General features: G+C 38.1%; 1 protein-coding gene across 1 annotated transcript in view; it reads right to left on the bottom strand.

Moving 5' to 3' along the window:
- LOC127122946 (uncharacterized) overlaps positions 1 to 23164 on the bottom strand; it is a 29688-nt gene extending 6524 nt beyond the window's left edge. Inside the window, exon 1 of the mRNA XM_051053219.1 lies at positions 22673 to 23164. Within this exon, the coding sequence (XP_050909176.1) occupies positions 22673 to 23164 (492 nt within the window). The remainder of the gene's footprint in view (positions 1 to 22672) is intronic.
- Positions 23165 to 23539: the final 375 nt, after the last annotated feature.

Below are 23539 nucleotides of genomic sequence, written 5' to 3'. Positions count from 1 at the left end.
TATACTTTTCAAAGTCTGGGACTTTGAATTTGACTGGTATTTTCACACCGGGAACCAGACAAAGTTCGGCTGCTGACTTGCCGAAAAGATCTTTGCCTCTAAGAGTTCTCAATTCCTTTCTCAGCTCAAGGAATTGATCGTTCATTGCATCCATTTTCTCATGTACATCTGAGCCCTCAGAAGCCTCAGAGTGATAAATGGTGTCGTCTACCCTAGGCATGGTATGCACGACAGGAGGAACAGGGATAGGGACCGGGCTAGATGCCGGCATTTGAGCAAAGGTAGGAGCTGGCAGATCAGGCATAAAGCCAGGAGGCATCCCCCAAGGAAAACCGGGAGGCATGGCATTTGGCTGCTGGGCACTGACAGGCACCGTTGATGTAGCTATCTCTGAGATAACCGTCCGCTGAACCGGAGTTGCTGGTTGAGGAGCAGGCTGATTCTGAGCAGCAAGAAGTTGCTCCATCAATGCGCCAAGTCTGGCGACTTCATCTCTCAAACTCTGATTCTCTTGTTCCAACTGCTCCATAATCCTTGCAGAGTTGACCCTCGTATAATACCGGTGAGTCAGCTTGTCTTCAAAATAAATGAAGAGCAGATGTTAGAACCGGAAGACCAGAAAAATGGGTACCTGCTTATGCACGAATGATGCATGAAATGCTTGTGCAAATGCTTTGATTTTCAAGGAACCCTTAGGGTGTTTATTTGCAATATTTTGAATATTAAACATTTTGATTGCTCATGGAAAATATTTTCATTCAAAATATTAAGACAAAGAAGTACAGCATTCTTTTAAATATTACAAAGAGAAAAGGTAAATGACATCCTATGGATCCCTATTAGCTCGGGATGCTGGAAGACGAGAAGTGTACAACTTCTTGATCTCTCTCTCATAGGCGGCCTCCATATCAGCTTTCTCCTTTGCAAGTTGATCATACTTCCTTTTCCAGAATTTGGAGGACTGAGGAAGCAGAGAAGTCCAAGTGTCATTCGGATCGTCGATCACTCGGTGCTCGAGAAATTCAATCATAGCATCTTTCTCCTTGAGCTGCTGCAGCAATTCCTCTCTCTCGCGGATCCAGGCACGCGAAAGGTCTTCTTCTCTCAACTCCTCTACACGTTGGGTAGGGAGGGTTGAAGGCCCAGCCACATCCAACAGTGTAGGTCTTGGATGATCATACGGCATCAGGTAGGTAGCAGCCCTCTGTCTGACCCAAGAGGTGTATGGCTCCAAAGCAATGCAGTTCTTTGGACCCAATTCATTCCTACTCTTTATGCGAATATTGCGCCAAGCGCGGACAAATCTGGCTTTCAGGCCTTGGGGATCTTTACCCTCCTGAAAGAATACACCTTCTAACAGAATGTTATGGGGTTTATCCTTTAGGGGGAACCCAAGCTGACGACGTGCAAGCGTAGGATTGTAGGTAATCCCACCACATGTACCAAGAAGAGGCACATTAGGGAATTCACCACAGGAATTGATGATCTGAACGGTATCATACACGCGATCATACCAGGTGATATCATCATTGGTGAGAGACATGAGTCTCTGAGACCACCGTAGACATCCCTTGTTCTCCTTGAAAGCAACTGTCTGCGGCAAGTGCGAAATAAACCACTTGTACAGCAGGGGTAAACAGCAGACAATGACTCCTCCATTCTTCATATTCCTCAAATGCATGGAGACATATGCATCACCCAACAAGGTCGGAACCGGATTAAGAACTGAAAAGATCCTAATGGCATTCATGTCGACGAACTTGTCAAAGTTGGGAAACAGCACCAATCCATAGATGAGTAATACAAATAGAGCCTCAAAGGCATCCTCACTCATGGCCTTCCCATAGAAAATGGCTTGAGCAATAAGGAACTCGGAGGGAAAACCCTGAATTCCACCTTTGGTAGTCAGATTAGCTCTAATCAGATCTTCATCTATGTGCAACAGACTGGAAATCTCTCGAGCAGACAGAATACTCTCTAGGCCACTGAACGGCACTTGATCCAGAATAGGAATCCCAATAAGGTGAGAGTATTCTTCCAAAGTCGGCAACAACTGGAAGTCTGGAAATAAGAAGCAATGATAGAGCGGATCATAGAACTGAGCAAGAGTGCTCATCAATCCCTCATCCACCTGAGTAGTCAGCAGCGGCAGAAGCTTTCCATAGCGAGCCTTGAAACCCAAGGGATCTAGTACATATGATGTCAGATTCCTTAACTCTTTTACATCGGGCTGCTTAAAGCTGTACTTCTTTGTATGCCTTTTCGGTCTTTCCATGTCTGAAAATTTTGCAAATAACCCTTTAAGTTCCTTGAAAATTTTCTCTTTTTGATGACATGAATGCGGATGAAATGCGTGAATGCATGAATGCAACAAACACACTCAAGGATCAAGCAAAGCACACCAAACAAAGGTCGTGGGAAAGCTCGTTGTATCCCTAATATCAATCATCCATTTTGGTGGATTTAGGTTTTCACCTTATCGACACCCAAGTTCCATTGATATTAACGGTACATGAACCGGTTCTAACATTCTTAATATCAACCAGCCGCTTTGATGGATTTAGGTTTTACACCTGATCCGGGATCCATTGATATTAACAATGCTTGAACGACTCAACCACGAATCAAGGGTTTGTTGAGAGTCACGAGCATGGGGTCTCGGTTAAGAACCACCCAAAGGGAGTGTACTAGGGTTTAAACCTGCCAAACATGTTCTATCAGAGGTTCCCATAATCATCGTTCCATCTTTCGAATATTATCGGAGGAACGAATACTCGTATTCCAAGAATATTCTCAAGAGAAACTCTTATGAGTGTAGTATCGCGTAACAATCGTATCAGAACTGACATCTGAACGACCTCCGCACTACGGTCCTAAAAATAGGCCAAGATGGGTTTGGTAAACTAAGGTCCTTGGCTTCTGCGGAACATGATTGAAAGAATAATGCCTAACCACAAATAACTTGTGTGACATTATTAGTTCAACATGACCTCCACCAAGTGAATGGACTCGCAAGTCAACTGGCTAAGGACTACTCCACACCAGTCGACAAGACTATGCCATTCTCCTATCCTAGAGTGCACTCGAGTTCGGGTATAGAACTCATCTCACAGATCACCAAAGCAAACAGCAAATGTATATCAAGCAATTCACACATTACAATCAATACATTCATCCCAAATTGTACAAAAATATGTCAGATAAAGAATAACAATATAGCACAACAAGGGTGAAAAGTAGGCACTACAACCAGGGATTCGATCTGTTTTCCCCAGCAGAGTCGCCACTTTTCTGTAGCGGTGTATTCGTCGCTATATGATCTATCGATTAAACCATAAGCTATGAGATACGTTGAAATTTTCGAGTCGCCACCGCACTTTTATTTATCCAAAGGATTGGCTAAAAAGCGAACAAAAGCCTAAGAAGTTTTACACGTAGAAAACTAATAAAAAGATCAGAGATTCTGGGTAAGGGGTAAATTACGCAATGGGAAGGTGTTAGGCACCCACTACGTCCTAGGTACTCCTAGGGAGCCCTTTTCACACTTGTTGTACTAAATTGTTATTTGTTATGACATAAAGATTGTGCAAACATGATTGGGATGGTGAGAAAAGAATATACATTTTATTGGATTATTGGGTTCGAACGGATGAACCCGTTGCCTACGTACCTTCCATCAAAGGTAAGGATCAGAACGCCGTAGTTCGGCTAAAAGATTTCCAAAAGTGGGTTAGGTTCAATTTTAAACACAAACCCTAGGTCTTACGTTATCCACGGGAGAAAACTCAACCTTATACAGACAACAACGTCCACCATGTGAGAACAGCTTCAACTGGCCAGGGAGGGGTTAACCCTATAATAGGCGAGGAAGACTTACAATTCAATCACTAAAGACAGAAGGTGAGATTAACATCAACCACTAAGATAAATCAAACCTATAGCTCACGTATGAAAAGATTAATGGACAAAGCCAAAACAAGTGAATGAGTGAAGTTACTGATTATGATTATGAAAATGAGGTCAAAGTATGATTAGGATTAATTCAAATAAGTATTATGAAATGGAGTTTGAAAAAGGTCAAGGACTTGAGTCCAGGTTTTTAGTTAGAAAACATGAAAATGTTTGCACAACACTTATGCCAAGTTTTAAAAGATAAAGTGTGAAAAGTCTAGGACATAATGAATGATGAATGGATGAGGACGGATAGTAAAACTTCTTAGAAGGTTCACTTCTTGAAATCATATAGCAGATGATTCAAGTGTGTCCTTTGGAATAGCAATTAATAATAACAAACAAACAAAGCAAGCAAAAGCGGATATCGGATGCCAATCAATGGTCTTATACCAATCTCCTAAAACAAAATGGGATGTCAGATGCCACTCAATGGTCTTACACTAATCTCCACAGGCAAAGAAATAAAAGGCGGATACCGGATACCAATAGATGGATTTACACCAGTCTCCTAAAACAGAACAGGATATCAGAAGCCACTCAATGGACTTACACCGATCTCCTCAAAAGAAAAGAACAAAGATGAAATATGGAAATCAACTGCCAATTTATCTGGACTTAGGTTAATTCCACAGTATGGTCCTAGGAAATCCAATGCCACATTACAGGGACTTACAATGGATCATCACATACAAGAACAAAAGCAACAATATGATCACAGGAATGCAAATGCCAACTTACAGGGACTTATAATTGCAACCTCTCATACAAACAGATGAACAAACTATGATCACAGGAAAGCAGACGCCAACTTACAGGGACTTATAACTGCAACCTCACATACAACAAACAGATCAAACTATGATCACAGGACAACAGACGCCAACTTACAGGGACTTATAACTGTATCCTCACATACAAACAAAGCAACAGAAGATATGAGTGACCAATGAGGTCTTACACTCTATCCTTCCATATCACAGGAGCAAATGCCAAAGCAATGGACTTACAATTGTCCTCAATGGGCAAACAACAATGATAACATCACAAAACAAATGAGATGATCATGCACTAATGGCAATTGATGATGATGACAAATGCATAGCATATAAGCAGGCAAGTGCATATGAAGCAATCAATCAATCAATGAATATCAAACAGCACACTCTATAGCCAAACAATTGGGGCTCACACAAGAGGGTTTGACTTTAAAAGTCCACTGTAATGGGTAAAGATCGCTCTTAACCTGGCCATTGAGGGGCTCAGGTGAAGCAGATGAATAGGAAATGAGGGGTGTGCCTCATTGCTTCTATCTCAGATCAGAGAGAGCATCAAATAGAAAGTGGGGGAGTTCAGAAAGATGGAACTCTTTCCCTTTATTGACTCGATTAGATCTTGGGTTTTTATCTCAATGCTTCAACCATGTAATGGGAGCAAAGAGAGGACACACTGAATAGTGGGGGATAGATTACTTATCCCTACCTTCCACCAATTGCCTTACTTGAAGGACTTTTCCTGCTTGGGACAAATATAAACAAACACAGGCATTGCCTCTTAAGGAGGACTTCAGACAGTTTGCCCGGTCAAATAACAGACCGGGTCTCCAGACTACATGAAGAAGAAGTATTTATACCTCAAAGCAAATGCTAAAAAGCAAAGCAAGCAAGCAAGTTCAAAGAACCTAAGCAACTAAAGTACCTGCAAAAGTCAGACCAATTATTAAACAGCTCAACAGTCAAAATCAAAAGATAATGAACCAAATAGTCAACCACAGAGGGACCAATTGCGCAAGGCACAAAGACTCAAGCATATGAGTCACCTACAAAACAAAGGTTAGCACATTAAACAATTCAAATCAAGCACATTAGAATGATCCTCAAGGCATTGATGCGTAACCTGAAACAGATGAACTCAACATAAGCTCAGAAGACCACTAGGACTAGCCTAGGGTCAAAGATGAAAGAAAAAATCAAGGCAACAAGAAAAAAGTCAACCCAAACCAAGTCTAAACATTCAAGAAGCATTCTCAATTGGATTCATAATTATATCATGCATCATGGTCATTTCACATGCAAAAGGATGCAAAGCATGGCAAGAGAAGCATACAAAAGTCAACAGCAAAGACCTCATTCAAAAGTCAACTCAAACAATCTCAAAAATTATGAAATAAATCACACTCAATCCTAACATCTAACATGGTATACATGCAAAATTTCATGACATTTGGATGAGAGGAAGGCAATCAAGTAAAATCATGAAGTCAAACCAAATTCAAGTAAGCATGGAGAAAGTCAACAAGCATGGGTCAACTTCAAAAAATCATATCAATTTGAAAACAGAAGAGAAATGAATGAGATTAACACCAATGCAAAGCTTGAGATGTCTAGTTATCACATATGAAATTTCATGATCATACAATAAGATTTGAGAATTTCACAAAAGATTTGGCAATGCATAGCACAAAAAGTCAACAAATGACCACATATGGAAGAAAATTCTCAATCAAATGGAAAACAGCAAGATTAATTCCAAGAAAATTCATACATCAATTAGACATACAAGGGATCATTCATGCAAAATTTGGGGTCAATTGGATAAGAGGAAACATGTGAACAAAAATTGGGAAAATATATGATCATGGTATAGCACCAAATGTAACACATAACTTCAGAAAATCATAACTCTCAATCCACAAATGATAAATGCACAAACTTTATATGGAAATGAAGATCAATGTGTCTAGTTTTACCACAAAAAATTTCAAAGGCATTGGATACAATATGACAATTTCACAATTGAAATGGCAAAGGGTATCATTTTGGCATACATGTCAAGAAAATAATTACCATAAAAAATCCAGCCAATGGAAAAATCATTAAAAATCACAATTAAATGAAGGACACATTCATGATCATGAGGAAAAAATTTCAAGATTTTTGGATGAAATGTGAATGAGAAATTAATTTGTGAAGTTGGATGAAATAATTGGATGAATATGCACAAGATAGCATGGTGATTGGTCAAATAAAGTCAACAGGATGGCAAACTTGTAATTATGGATTTCACTAATTGAAACGCACAGCTTTGGCAAACAAAATGAAATGTTCTCATTGGCTGTTGCCAATGGAACAGTAACTCAGCCAGATGAGTTCAAAAGCTGGGTTCTAAAACCCTAGGGTTTTAACAGCCAGGCATGCTTCAAACTTATGTTCAAGAACAACAATCAACAAATAGCATCAAAGATCCAGCATGGCACGAAACATCATCATCTAGTCAACAGCAAAACACACGTAAACATGGAATTCTAGGCAGGATGGTTTGAACAACAGCATAAATTCATCACCAGTTTACAGCATGGACAATCAGCATAGCAGCAAGTACAAACAACAATATTCAACACAAATCATATGTTTTCATGGCAATGGTCAGGTTCGAACAGCAGGGCAATGGAAATCAATCATAATCAATTGAAATTCAGCATAGCAGCAAAGTATTCATGTGTTCATCAAACATCTCAACAAAACATACAACAGCACACAACAGCATGGATATTATGAGCAAGTTTGAAGTTGTCCATCAGCAGGGCATATGTAGCAATGGTATTCATCATCATGTTTCATCATCATCAAACCCAGCAAAACAAAATTAACATGGCAATGGTAATGTTCATACTGCAACTCAAATAACAGCATACAACAGCAGTCATCAATTCAAGCAAAGTCATCATTAAACAAGATACAAACCTCATGGCAAGCAAACAAGGCAATGACACAGTATGCTCATACACATCTAAACAGCAACACACCAATACAACATTCAAGCAAAAGTTTGAGCAGGACAGGTAGTTTAACAGTAGCATGTCAACATTCATCATCATGCAGTATCAACCAACAACAACAAAACATTAACCATGGAAAATCTGGGCATATTAGGATAGCAAAACAGCAGTAGGGTTTAACAGCATCATGTAATCAACATGAACAACAGCAAGCAAACAGCATGTAACACAGCAATCATGCAATAATCAAGCATGGTAATGAACAATTATCATTAAGCAATCCTAGTCAACAACAAAACAACACAACTATGGGAGTTTTCTGGTCAGAGTGCTAGGGCTCGAATGTAACAGTGTTCCTCATTTCCTAAAAAAAACAGTATGAACAAATGTGCCCGATAGTTGACAATGTGTATATCAAAAGCTTCAGCCAGCCAAACACAAACACAATCCACCATCTACACCCATTAATTTAAGCACATAACAGAGAAATCCACATAAACAAGTTTGAGCTTAGAACTTTAAGACCATATTTCTTTCAACACAGTGGATTATTTTTGATGGTTTAAAGTCTATTGGCATCAGCAAGTTAAGGAGTTCACATGGCATAGCATGGATGAGAGAAAAGAGAGGGTCGAAAAACTTACTTAGTTGTGAAGAAAAATGGATGCAGGGCTTCTTTTGAGATTGCAAGCACAAACAGTTGCCAATGATGATTGATGATGATGAATGCTTGCAGGAAAACGGTTCGAACAGCTCAAATCCTCTTTAAATCAAAATCTGCCATGGCCATTCCTTGAAGAAACAGAACTAGGATAGGCTTTACAGTAGGAGAATGGAGGTCCAAGAAGCTTCAAAATGTTGTTTAGACTATGGATGAACCAAGGTTACTCGGGTTTCTTCAAAGGTTTTTTTTGCAGAATTTGTGCTTTTACCAAAATGCAAGATAAGAGTGAGAGTGTATTTTCTTTCTGTATGTGGCTGCTGCTAGGGTTGGAAATGCAGAAGAATCCCTTAAATATCATCTGTTAATCATCACTTAACCATGTGCTAAGCTAACTTAGTGTAAATGCCTTCATTTGCAAAGTTGCTAATTGTGGACAAAGTGGAAGTGGAGGTGTGTTTTTGCTGCGAATTTGGGCTGGGCACAGGCTGGAAACAGACTGCATTTCTGCTGCTTTGGTTGTACAAGTGAAATGCTGTACTGATTTTTACTTTTGTGAAGCTTCTTTTGCCAAATTGCCAAATTTGCATTTTGATTCAAAATGATGATGGAATGATGGTATGGACATGAATTAGGACTTGAGGCAAGTCACAAATGTGATATGGAACATTTCCCAATTGACCAAATCAAGAAAAAGTCAAAAACTCAAAAAGTCAAAGTTTGGTCAAACTTTGAATTTAAATGAGAAAGGTCCAAAAATGCCATTTTGAATGGTAAGGTTTTAGGTCATGAAATTTATATTTTTGGAAAGAGGATGAAAAATGTGGTTTGTAGGAAAAAACCCCACCAAATTTGGCCTTATGGTTTGAGAGATATGGCTTGTTGAAGTTCAAAAATTGGTGAAAATGATTTGATCATATCTTGACAACCACACATGGGATTTGAGAGTTCTTGGACTTTTTGAAAATGGGAGAACAAGATCTTCAACTTTCATGTTGGGCAAAAATTCATTTGAAGCTTGTATCATGATGTAAGTTTAAGATCAAGAAGTTTCCATTTTTGGCAGGTGAAATTACAGGTCCACTTGCTATTTCTGGAAAATTTCTGATTGACTTGATTTTCTTCCATGATGAGGTTTGACATGATAGATGAGGCTTATATAAGCATGAATGAACTTCTTCAGATCAATTCTATCCATCAAATTCTTGATTAAATCAACTGTTGACCAAGTTTGACTTTTCTAGGGTTTTGGATGACTGGACCACTTCTGATGAAATCCAAACCCTAATTCCTTGAGAACTTGATTCCAAATGATGTCTCAAGATGTATGAACTTGTGATTGTTGATCATGGTGCCCAAATTCTGCAAGAATGGCCACCATCCATTGCTTTGACTGACCAATGACTGACTTTGACCTAATTGCTGATGATTGCTTCAACTGCAAGCAACAAGGTTAGACTGACAATATTTTTGTACTTTTTTAAATGATAAACATATGAAAGCAAAGATATACAAATGCAAAGTATGCTTGGTGATCAAGAAACAAACCCACAAGGCAACCAACCCACATGCAATGATCCTTGAGGTTATGATGTAAATGATATGGGCCATGAGGGATCTTAGGGCCCAAAATTGGGGTCTTACAGTCATAAATCCTATTTCTTCTTGCTCCTCAGCAGTTGATGGTTTGTTATAAACCCTATTTTGTTTCCCCGTGCGGAGTTGTGATTCTTTCATTCCCCACGCAGAGAGTTGTTGGTTTTCTACCATGTGTTCGGTAGTTATAAACCCTAGTTCTTTTATCCTCATCAGAGTTGTGGCCCTCTACCCGGTAGCCGGTAGTTGTAAGTCCTATCTCTTTTATCCCCTAGCAGAGGTAACCGTTGTGGTTCATTCTGGTTGATGGTGGATTTTGTGGTCTTCTACCTAGTATTCGGTAGTTGTAAATCCTATGTTGTTGTTATCTCCCTGGCGGAGTCTGGGCTTTCTTGTGGATAATTGCCGTATGATAGCAATTTTATCCTCAGCCAGAGTTTTTGGTCTTCTACCCCGTATTCGGTAGTTGTAAACCCTAATTTCTCCCCTTTTCAGAGTTAACCTTGTTGTTCATCCTAACCGATGATGGTTACTCTTTGTGGTTATCTTCATCCAGTATTCGATGTTGATATTCCCTCTTTCTTCTGGGTAATTTCCGTATGCTAGCAATTTTTATCCCCAGCAGATATTCCCTTGTGGATAATTGCCGGATGCTAGCAATTTTATCCTCAGCGGGTCCTTTCACCGTATGCCAGTGATTTGTTCCCCGGATCATTGATGTTTATCAATGTATCCCCAGTGAGTTTCTCTTTCATTTACCCTTTTGATTGGTAATGGTTTTTGCTCCCTTTGATCGGTCATCTTTATATACCTAGTTTTGGTATCCCGATGCCTTTCTTTTCGGTTGATTTATCCTTTATTAACCCAATAGCCGGTTGTGGATAATCTTCCATGCGAGTATGTTATCCACGTTCTGACGGTAATGGATAATATATCTCATGCACTCCTCAGTCGAAGCCTTTTGTGTTTCCCTAGTCGAGTAAGATTCGTATGTCCCTTTTGTGGAATCGAATATTTGTGGTTCTCTTGGATAATTGTCGGATGCTTGCAATTTATCCCCTGTGAGTTATCTTTCGTTTACCCTGTTGGTGTTGGTATCGATTGTCTCTCTTTTCGGTCGGTCACCTATTATATACCCAGTAACCGGTATCCCTGGTGTTCCTTCCATGCGAGTATACTATCTACGTTCTGACGGTAATAGATAATATATCTCATGCGAGTATACTATCCACGTTTTGACGGTAATGGATATTATATCTCATGTGCTCTTTGGGTTTTTTCCCCAGCTGAGTAAGATTCATTTTCCCGTTGCGGAGTCGAATATCTATCCTGTAAGTCGATTTGCTTTTTTAAACCATCCTTTCGGATGATGAGTGTTTTGGCATATATACCAATTCACGCTTTGGTCGGTCACCTATTATATACCCAGTAGCCGGTATCCCTGGTGTTCCTTCCTTTCTGCTCCCTATTATGACCTTGGTCCCTTGTGGAGTCAGATTTTCCTGAGTTGATGTACCTTTTTCAGGTCTTTCTCAGATGTTTGGTTGACTGATATCTCTCACCCTTATACCGGTCTTAGATATTCATTATTCCTGAGCTTGTTGTTCTTTCACCCAGTAACCGGTGCTTAGATCACATGTCTCTTTGAGTTTGTTACCCAGTAGCCGGTAACACCTTATCTTGCAGATTTTCTCCAGGAGAGTCTCTTTGTTAGACATTCCCCAGTGGAGTTTCCGTTGTGATTTTTCCATTTTGCTGTATTGGTATTTTCCCCAATATATGCAGTTTTCCCCGGCAGGGAGATTCTGTGTGAATTTTTCCCCAGTCCGAGTCCGGATTTTCATCCGAAGTATCCTTCGTGGATAGTTTTGAGTCAGCTTGAGTCTTTCCAATGGGTTTATTCCCTTTGGGAATTTCTTTCTTCTTCCCCAGTATGAGTCCTTTACTCCCCAGTAAGGTCTCCAGTCCAGTCGCGTCTTGCTCACGCTGTGTCTAATTCTAGTTTCCCCTAATTCAGAATCGTGTCCTGATCATGCATTCTTTTCTTTTTCTTATCCCCATGAGAGTCCTGTTAGAGTCTCTGGTTCCTGGTGAGTGTATTACTTCGATGGATCGTCTTTTCTTTGTGGACCGGTATTCTCCACAGAGGTTGTTTCTTTTGCATGCATACATTTGCATCATGAGGTCTCTTAGGGACCAAAATTTGTCTCATTACTGTTATTTAAGCCCATTCTACCGCGTCGAGATGAAGACTTTAATCTTCACTTCTCCGGCTAGAATGACCTTAAATAGGGGTAAGACCCCAATTTTGTCCCTAAGATCCCTCATGGCATCATATCATAACATTGCATTGCCTCAAAGATCATTGGACACCTTGCTTCCTTCCCTATGGGTGGGTCATCCTTTTGAGAGTGGTTCTTGATCACCAAGCATTGTTTGCACTTGTATATCATTGCTTTTCCTTTTATCCCTAACCAAAAGTACAAAAATATGTCATCTAACCTTTGTCTTGCAGATGAAGCATTAACAGGTCAAGGCAATCAAAGGCATTCATTGAGAAATAGGTGATGGTTATTCTTGAGATTTGGACCCCACAATCATTCACAAGAGTTCATATGAGATATGATGTCATTTTGAAGCAAAATCCCAAGTGGTAGAGGCTTGAATTTCATCAGAACATTTCCCAGTCAACTGAAGACCTAGAAAGTCAACTGCAAAGCCAACTGTGGATTTGGAGGTGGGAAGTGATTAGAAATACTTCATTCATGTTCAGACAAGTCTCATTTAACATTTCAAACACTCACATTGAAGAATTTGAAGTCAGGTCAAGAATTTCCAAAAATAGCAAGTGACCTATAATTTGAACTTTCCAAAAATGGAAAGATTTTGAACCAACTTCAACTCAATATTACATCATCAAGAAAGCTTCAAATGAAATTTTGTTGAACATGAAAGTTGTAGATCTTTCTCTCCCATTTCCAAAATGTCCAAGATCATGAATTTCTAATGTGTGGTTAAGGAGATATGATCAAATCATGGCAAAGTGTGCATGGGACTTCAAATGAGCATAACTTTTCAACCAAAGCTCCAAAATGAGTGGTTCTTTTTGCAATATTCTCCTCTTGACCTCTAATTTCCAAATCATGCATCACATTACATGAATTGTCATCACATGATCATTTGTTAATCCATGGGCTTTTTGGAGGGAAATTACAAAATTCAAAAATGAACCATTGTTTGAACTTTTTGCCATTACCATTGGTTTTAAAAATTGATTTTAAGTGAAAATGGATCAAATTCGTGTACTGTTCACACATGCATTCCATGCATAAGGTGAAAAACCATTTTTTCACATACACCTCATAAGTGATTAATCTCATTTGCATTAGGCTTAAACATGATTACAACATGATTAGCATGGCATATATAAGGTTAAGCATAACTGTTTTGGTAATTAACATTGAATTTTAGATCTAGATCCAAAAAATCTCCAAACTTTTTTCTCATTTTTTTTTGCAATTTCTTCACACAAGAACACTTTCTCTTGGTTGATTCATGATCATGAAGCATTGTTGAGCAAGATTGGACGTGGAATTGAAGCAAACCGTGCCATATTGAAGCATACTCGAAGCTTGAAGCATCCATGGTGATTTCAAAATCTGCTGAATTCAAGTGTGTTTGAACTTCATTCTCTCCATTAATCATCTCACTAAGCATCATAGAGGAACATTGGAGCTATCACAAGCCTTGAAACAAGCCAAATCCGAATCTGCACTTCAAGAGGTACATAAGTTGCTTTAAGTTCATTTGAACTTTGCTTTTGCTTGGTTGCTTAACCACTTAGGTTTGATCTCTAATCTTCATGTAGTATGGAAGACCTAATGTTATTGGTAGGCACCTGTCTGAAGCCCTCCTTAAGAGGAAATGCTTGTGATTGTTTAATTTTTGTGCCAAGCAGGAAAAGCCCTCTTAAGAGGTAAGATGGCAGATAAAAGAGATGTGTAATCCATCTCCTGCTACTCAGTGTGTCATTCACCTTGCTCACACCATGTGTTGATGCATGGTGAATAATAACCCAAGATCTCATAGAGTCCATTTGTGGAGAAGAGTTCCAACTTTCTGAACTCCCACACCTTCCATTAATCAAAGCTCTCCCTGACCAGGGATAAGAGCTATGAGGCACACCCCTCATCTCCATTTTATCTGCTTCACCCTAACTCTCAATATTAGGGTTAAGAGCTCAAAATACCCCATTCCAGTTGGCTGTAAAGCCTAACCTTGCTTGAGCCAAATTGATTGTATATAGTGTGTGCTAATTGACTTGTGTGTTTGCTTACTTGATTCATCTGTGCATATTTGCTTGAGTGTGCCTTTGTGCATGTATCATTATCACTTGTATATCATTTCATAAACATTGTTTTGCAACACTTTGTTTTGCCCATGGAGGAGGCAAGCATAAGTCCATTGATTGGCAGTTGTTCCTATGATAAGGTAGGAGACTAGTATAAGTCCATTGATTGGCCTCTGGTATCCTTGTTTCTTTGTTTTGTGAGACTTGTGTAAGTCCATTGATTGGCATCTGGTATCCATGTTTCTCTTTGTTTTAGGAGATTGGTGTAAGTCCATTGATTGGCATCTGGTATCCATGTTTCTCTTTATTTTAGGAGATTGGTATAAGTCCATTGATTGGCATCCGGTATCCATTTACTTTGTTCATCTGTTATTTGCATTGTTGCCTATTCCAAAGGAATCACTTGAATCATCTACATATGATCTCAAGAGGTGAACATCTAAGAAGTTTTACTTCCTCACCCTCCCACATTTTGTTTCTTTAAACCTCCATGTGCATGTTAATCCAAAACCTGAAAACTGTTGTGCAAACATTTTCATTTCTTTTCAAATTAGAAACCTAGGCCTTAAGCCTCTGATTTTTCAAACTTCATTTTCATAATACTTCTTTTGAATTGAATTCTAATCATATCTTGACCACTTTTTGTGAATAATCCTAATTGGTTAATTTCACTCATTCAATTGTTTTGTGGCTTTGTCCATTCTTGATAAGTTTTCATACATTAGCCATAAGTTTGATTTATCCTAGTTGGTTGATGTTAATCTCACCTTTTGTCCTTAGTGATTGAATTGTAAGACTTCCTTGCTTATTATAGGGTTAACCCCTCACTAGCAAGTTGAAGCTTTTCTCACATGGTGGACTTGTGGTTTGTATAAGGTTGAGTTTTCTCCCGTGGATAACGAAAGACCTTAGGGCTTTTGTTTTAAAATCAATCCACTCATATTTTGGAAATCTTTTTGCCAAACTACGGCGTTTTGATCCTTACCTTCCATGGAAAGGTACGTAGGCAACGGGTTCATCCGTTCAAACACAAAAATAATAACTTGTATATTCTTTTCTCATCCCTTCAATCCATGTTTGCACAATAAATATTTCATAAACAAATAACATTTCGTACAACAAGTTGTGAAAAGGGCTCCCTATGAGTACCTAGGACGTTTTGGGTGCCTAACACCTTCCCATTGCGTAATTAACCCCTTACCCAGATCTCTGATCTTTTCATTAGTTTTCTATGTGTAAAACTTCTTAGGATTTTGTTCGCTTTTTAGCCATTCCTTTGGATAAATAAAAGTGCGGTGGCGACTCGATTCTTTGTATGCTTTGCTTTTGATTTAATCAATAAATCATAAAGTGACGAATACACCGCTACATGTGCAAATTCCATATCATAAATTCATTGAAATATATGTCATTTTTGAATCAAAATAGGACTTAACCAATTATGAGGAAGCTTTCCAATGTACACTAAAATGCGGGAAACCAAGCATTATTTCAACTCATTCTTATCATGCTAAATCATGCATTAATCTATTTTTGTGTGAAAATTTTGAAAATGATAGAGGCATTGTTTGTTATGAGAAAAACCACTTGACCAAAAAGTTTGAATCGACTAACCTTATGAGGAGTGATCCTTAGTTAACCCCCTTTGAGCTTACTTTAGGATTCATTTGATGGATAAGTGTAAAATCAATTGAAAATTTTGTGAATAAATGAATCCTAATTTCTTTCGTGTCAATTGAACCCTCAAACCGAGTTGTTTGCAAATTTTGCCTTTTTCTTATGTCTAAGTAGGGAGCATTATTGAATAAATTTGGTTTTGGAATCTAAAGTTGGGGAGAGTAAAGTAAAAAGATTTGATTAGAAACTTGGAAAAGTGAGTTTTTATGAAAGGGTGAAAATATGAAAAGAAATCGCCCTTGAAACCATAGAGCAAAGAAAAAGAAAAGATAGAAAAAGAAAACAAAGAAAATACTCATGGTTGTGTGGATGTAAAAAGAAAAAGAAAAGAAAAAGACGGGGATCAAAGAAATGGAAATTGTGTAGAGTTGAATATATGGAAATGCTCCCTTAGGATAGGCAACTTTGTTGAATTCTCTTAATCATATCCTTTCTTGTAACCCAAGCCACATTACAACCCTTGAAAGACCTCTTGATTCTCATTTTTCACATGATTTGGTATAATATAATAACACAAATATATACAAGATAGGTTTAACCCTCTTGGGGATGTCCCCAGTGAACTCACCATTTCTGTCACGGTGAGAATCAGAGACCAAGCTATTAGGTTAACTTGACTCACAAAACAAAATGTCATCACCCAACTTTAATTTATCCAAGGGAAGGGGAAAAGATCAAATAACCCATAAATATGCAATGCAAAACAGTGCAATAAAGAGATTGAAGGTTCATGGATTTATTATGAAAATGGAAGGTACCAGTGTTAGGGACCAATTAGTACTACTTTTTATACAATTTTTTTGGTCCCTTTTACCAAGTTTTGATGTAATTACACACTTTTATTCTCACTATTTTGTATAAATGCAATTAGGTTTAATTTATGTTGTTTTGAGTAGTTATTTCACATATTTGTTAGTTTTGTAGAATTTTTGGACAAGAGAGCTTTGGAATGCATTATCATAAATTGGAAGAAGTGTTGAATGCAATTTGGAGGCCTATTTTTTAAGATCAATACTTGGAAGATTAATTGGATGAAGCTTGCAAAGCAAGGAAGCTGAGGTAGCTTCAGTTCGCGCCGCGAACCTTGCGAATCCAGCAAGGTGTTCTGGCCTAATGTGTTGTTTTCAAGGCCAGCTGTGTCTGCCATTTCTGTATCTGTTTTAGGGGGGCTTTTCAGCTTTAGATGAAAATGAGCATTTTAGGAAAGGTCAACCCTTTTTAGAAAACAGAATGGAAATTGTTCATTCATTCATTGATAGTTTGATATTTTTTAAGAGAGAAAAACAGAGTTTATTTCTTCATTGCCTTGTGCTTTCCAAAAATGATGATGAGGAGCTAAACCCCATTTTGTCATGATTGGAGGTAGTAACTATTTTTATTTGTTTATGTATTCCATTTAACTCTTATATATGATGAAAGATTGCTGATGTATTGAATGATATTTTTGCCCTAAGTTGAATATGAGATTTGAGTAGTTGTTGAAAGAGATTATTTAAGTCTTGACATAAAATATACTTTCAAGTAGTGAATAAGTTGTAGAAATAGATTTATTCACTACTCTTCTTTTGTATCAACCATTAAAGATTGCTATATTGATAGTTAGGTGGAGAAATCGTCTAAAGATTAATATAGTGATTATCACAATATCATTTAGACATAAATGATATTGAGAGGATACTTGAACATCATAAATAATCTTGAATCTATATAGTTGTCATAAGGAGTCATAAGCAATTTAAATAGTGAACTCCAATCTTGCCAAACCTTTTACATTTGATTAAAACCATTTTACTACTTTAGTGACATTTTACTCAAAAAGATAACTTTTCAAACAAAACAATTTGGTTACTTTCTAAACTTATAACAATTTGGATTATTAAACGGCGGTAATAACAACCAATCTCTGTGGATACGATATTAAAATATTTTCCGAAAGTATACTTTTCAACAACCAGCACCCTAATCATCTATAGTATCTTATAGGAACCTCTTAAGATATTTGTTTTTGGTTATTGTTGTTTGCTTAAAGATTGGGGAGATGAGAAGAGAAGTGTGTTTTATTGATTTTTGATTTGAAAAGACATAAAGTCTTGTGCCTACATACCAATGAAGGATCAAAATCCCATAGTTTAGGTAGAAAAGTTTGAAAACATGTTTGTTGGTTGATTTTAGGAGAAGAGACAAGTTGTTATCTTAAGAAGGAATGTTTAACTATACTACCACAAACATAGTGAAGATAGATCTTTGCCTCATTGTAAGAGAAGGACTTCAACTTGTGAAATTCTAGTATCAGATATGAGATGTCGAAGGTAATGTCACGACACTAATATCTGAATAATTCAAACAGGATAAAGATAAAGAATAGTAATGCAAGAGACACAAGCAATTGTTAACCCAGTTCGGTGCAACTCACCTACGTCTGGGGGCTACCAAGCGAGGAAGGAAATCCACTAAATAGAATTAGTTTAAATACTCTCAGTAAACTACACAAGTTACAGTCTTTTTCACCTAATCTCTACCCGTATGACTTTTACCTAAGAACTCTTAGATATGAGATCCCATCTCACTCCCCCTCAATCACACCAGTGATAATAAACAAGAATTACTATGAAAAGAAGACACTCTTCAAAGACACACACTTGATCTTACCTAGCAACTTCAATCAAGTAGACACACACTCATGCTTAAAAGCATTGAGTGACAAATTACAACTCAAAAATCAGACCAATTCAATCATCTATGGATGAATTGAATGGCTTACAAGTCAGACGACCACACAAGACTTAAAACCTTATTCTCTCTCAGTATTTCGCTCTGTATTTCTTGTGTATCAAATCAGGTTTTCCATATCCTTTTTATAGAAGCTTTCAGCTGGGCTTGGACATCATAAAACCTTAAAACTATTTTCCATTCAAATCTTCTTATGACAGTTGGTTAGATCTCTCTCGAAAATAAGTTAAATCACGTTGTAATCATTGATTGATTGCGTTTGCAATTAACTCATTAATCAAACATAGATTGCCATTAAAAGCGCAATCACATAACACATAACATTCAGACTGAATGTTCTGTGTACAGATTTCATGACATCGGGTCTGACATCCTGGAACAATCTTGCAAAATTCCATTTTAAATATCCAGCAGGTACATTGTATCAGATGTCATGTCATTGTGTATGACATCCTGAAACAATCCTGCATAATTATATTTTTAAACCACCAGCAGGTACAAGATATCTTATGTTAAGACATCATATGTAACATCTTGTGAACACTCTTTGTTTTACCAAAATTGCTGCCAACACTTAGAACCAACAAACTCCCCCTTTGGCAAATGTTGGCTAAAACATATATCTGTCCATTTTGTTCACAAGAAAAATACATCAGCAGTTAAACAACATATTAGCAATTTAAGCGGCAGTAGAAGCAAACAGAATTACTAGCTATAATAGCAACTAGTAAAACACACATACAAACACAAGGGTACTTCTTCTCCCCCTAAGTCTGTTCAATACTGACATCTCCTTTAATAATAACAACACCTGTAATAATCAGAGTCACCCTCTGACATCTGCTTCAACATCACCTGTGCACCATAGAGCATGCACAGAACATCAGACATCTCCTCCAACATCACAGAACAGAACATCATTATGTTCACATCAAACATCTCCATCAACATCATTTATTCTAGCCTAGCTAGCTACATCAGCACTGCAGATCACCACATCCACACATTTTAACTGCAGCTCTCCACATAATCACTTCTCCCCCTTTTTAGTCAAAATAGATCAAAGGTGACCAATTAGACAAAATAAATGTCAATCAGCCTAGCAGAGAATGTAACAAGAGATGTTATAACATATAAAATGTTAAAACATAAATGTTAGGAGATACAAACCATAATTATACACAGTTGCAATAGCTGAGATAATCAGAAATCCATGGAACTCATAAAGAGCCCAAATATTACATCAAGGCATCAGTAAGGACTGCCAAAAATTACAAACATTTCAACAGAAAAACAATAAATTTTCCAGCATCCAAAACAGCCAAAACATCATCCAGAACATCATCCAGAACACACAGTCTTCATAACAGGGGGACCATTACAACTCAGTCTGAGGAAGTAGCATCTTCTTCACCTTCATATTCAGAACTGCCACTAGATTGATCTTGAGAATTGGACCTCTCACTTGAGGTATGGGAATCTGACTCCTTGGCTTCACCAACCTTATCCATCTCCTCCTGCTCCAAGCTACTAATGAGAACCTCTAAAGCCTCTTTCCTAGCCTTGGCAACCCTAATCCCAGTTTCCAACTCCTTACAAGTTTCCTTCAATTGAGCAATCAAGCCACCTTGAGAGGTTGGCTCCTTTCTTGCAGATGTCATGACAACATCATTGACATGGCTTCCTTCAAATAACTTGTAGTGAATGGACAATGGAGGCTTCCTTCTGTTGGGAATATCACTTGTGTTTAGAATACCAGGTTGCTGGCCTAAAATAATTCCATAAATGATAGATGGAAAGGCAATAGGCAACTTTACTGCATTAGTGGAGGCATGTCTAACAATTTGTTCAAACATGAACCTTCCAAAATCAAAGTTGAGCCTGGTTCCAATAGCATAGATGATTCTTTCAAGACCATTAGAGATAGTTGAGATATGGTTTGTTGGCACCCAGTTGGCTAAACCAATCTTATGCAAGATGGCATACTTAACAGTTAGTTTCCCAGCTGATAAATGCTTTTTGCTTGGCCATTCCTTGACTTGGGCAGTAGTGATTGTCCTACAGACTTCATTTCTGTAGCCTCTAACTCCACACCTCCTTTAGTTCGTCTCCCTAGGAACTTATTTATTATGGTTGGGGAGAACCTTACCCATCTACCTCTCACAAAGACCTTGCAGAATTCCTTGCTACTCTTGTCAGAAATATCCTATGGGATATTCACAACAAACTCTATCACTAACCATTCAAAGCATTGGCGCAAAGCAACAACAGTTTTCATCAGCCAACAGTCTTGATCAATTCCATAACTTTCTTCACTTCTACAACCTCCTTCCCTAGCTCCCTCTCAACAACAACTCTCCTCTGTATAACAAACTTCCACTTGGCAGCACCATCTTCCAGATGGAAGGAAATGTTGTCCAAATGTACAGCTGCAACCTTAGCTGGAGACTTTTTAACAGTCTGTCTTTTAGCAGGAGAGATGTCTGGGACATTATCTTCGACATCATCTTCAGAATCAGAGCTTTCTCTTACCTTCCTCTTCTTTACCTCTACTTTACTCCATGATTTGGAGGGTCCTACACCAGCCACCTTCTTACCTGTTCTGGCTGTCAACATCTCAGCCACAGTCTTCCCTTTCCTTGTTTTCATTTTCTTTGCAATACTTGGTTTTAAATCATGAACCAAGGTGTCATCTTCTTCTTCTTCTGAACTCTCTTCCTCCAGATTAATAACATTCTCAACAGTTTAATAAGAAACATTTACTGGTTTCTTACTAGGCAAGGTTTTACCTAGAGAGCATAGTCCCTCAGCATCCATGTCTTTCTCTGATCTAGATGAATCATCATCTTTCTCAGTTTGGGGTTCCACCTCAGGTGAGGGATCCCTTCTAGATAGAGGGGTCGAAACACCCTTGACTGCATTCCCTTCGTTTAGAATCCTAGTTACCAGGTTCCTAATGGCACGATCTGTATAGTGCATGTCATCCTTATGAGGAGGGTTATCAGGAATGTTACCTTGATTATTTCCATCCATGGAAGAAGGACCAGGGGCGTCGCCTGAGATTACAGAAAGAGGAATAACCTCCAAAATATCTTCATCCAGAAACTCCATGGAGGGAGTCCTTGCTTTGTGAGTGGGTTTTGATCCTGAGGATGAGGGATATTGTGACATTTTGTTGAACTTTTGAGAAAAATATTTTCCCTAGCAGAGGTTGTCTGAGAAGTTGGATGAAGATGGAAATGGTTGTGTTGAGGTAGTGTGTGGAAATGGTATAGATACTAGTTCCGATACTAGGTAATGATTTACCATAAATGAGACACTTCCTTTTAAGTGGGCAGACAATATTTTTATTACCTTTTCCACTCCACTTTAATTGCTATAACTTCTCATGAATATAAATCCCCAATTTCCCTCTTAAACATTCACATTGATTAGCATCCCAAGCCCTTGCAAATTTGTCAGCTAATTACATTTCATGCTTTAGTGCTATGATTTTTTCTTCCACAAATTCTCTAATGAAGTGATGACAAATATCAATGTGCTTAGTCCTGCTGTGCTGAATAAGATTTTTGGAAATAGTTATAGCACTCAGGTTGTCATAGTATAATGTCATGACATCGTGTATGACATTGTATTCAGTCAACATTTGTTTCAACCAACCCTGTTGAGAACAACTACTTCCAGCTGCTATGTACTCAGCTTGATATATAGCACAAAAACCATTTTCATCTTTGGATACTTTCAAATGTGTTGGAGCAGGTGTCCTTTTATGACTTGCATTCTTTATTCCAACCTTCTTAACATTGTTCTTGGCATATTTGCTTTGAGATAGAAAAATAGACTCTTCTACCTGCTTCTTGACTTGTAGCCCAAGTCCAACAAGGCTCATCTTAACTTCAGACTGCATTTGTCTAACAACATGTTCAACCATCTGATTTGTCCTCCCACCAAACCCAATATTATCCACATCTATTTGAGCCACCATGAGCTTTTCTCTTTCATTTTTCACAGATAGGATCTTGTCAATACCTCCCCTCTTGTAACCATTGTTAGTGAGGAACATTATGAGTCTCTCATACCGAGCCCTAAGAGCTTGCTTCAAACCATAGAGGGCTTTCTTCAATCTGTACACTTGCCTTTTAGGTTGTTCAAAACATACTTCATCTTTCAAGTAGCCATTTGAGATCACTTCCCTTGATCTAGCTATGACCCTTTTACTTGGATCTCTTTGAATGAGATCTTTGGGATGATCCTTCTGAACTCTGATGGAGGGTCCCATGTTGAATTTGTCAGGTTTAGCTTGAGGAGGTTCATTCTCCTTGTCTGAGAAATCAACCGGGGGATCATTCAGAGATGACTTAACATCGTCTGTGACATCAGTTTGTTGGTCATCAACAATACCATTAATAGATTCCTTCATTACTTTGGTTCTGGAATTAAAGACTCTATATGCTCTGCTGTAGCCCAGAAATAATCTTTCATTACTTTTGGGATCCATCTTCCTTCTTTGTTCACTTCTAATTTTGATAACTTAACTTTCCTTTTCTCCTTGAAGTTTTAGACAAAGATCTTTGCAGACTTCAAACACATCAAATTTGTTTCTTATAAAGTTGATCTAGGTGTATCTGGAGAAGTCATCCACCACTACATATGCATACTTCTTCCCACCAAGGCTTTCCACTTGCATGGGTCCCATCAAATCCATATGGAGGAGTTTTAAACCTTTGGAAGTGATGTCATGTCTGAGTTTCTGGTGTGACATCCTTGTCTGACATTTTCCACAGACTTTTCTTTC

Source organism: Lathyrus oleraceus, chromosome 2 (assembly GCF_024323335.1).
Source record: "Lathyrus oleraceus cultivar Zhongwan6 chromosome 2, CAAS_Psat_ZW6_1.0, whole genome shotgun sequence".
NCBI classification, from domain to species: Eukaryota; Viridiplantae; Streptophyta; class Magnoliopsida; order Fabales; family Fabaceae; genus Lathyrus; species Lathyrus oleraceus.
This window is presented reverse-complemented; position numbering and strand designations above follow the sequence as displayed.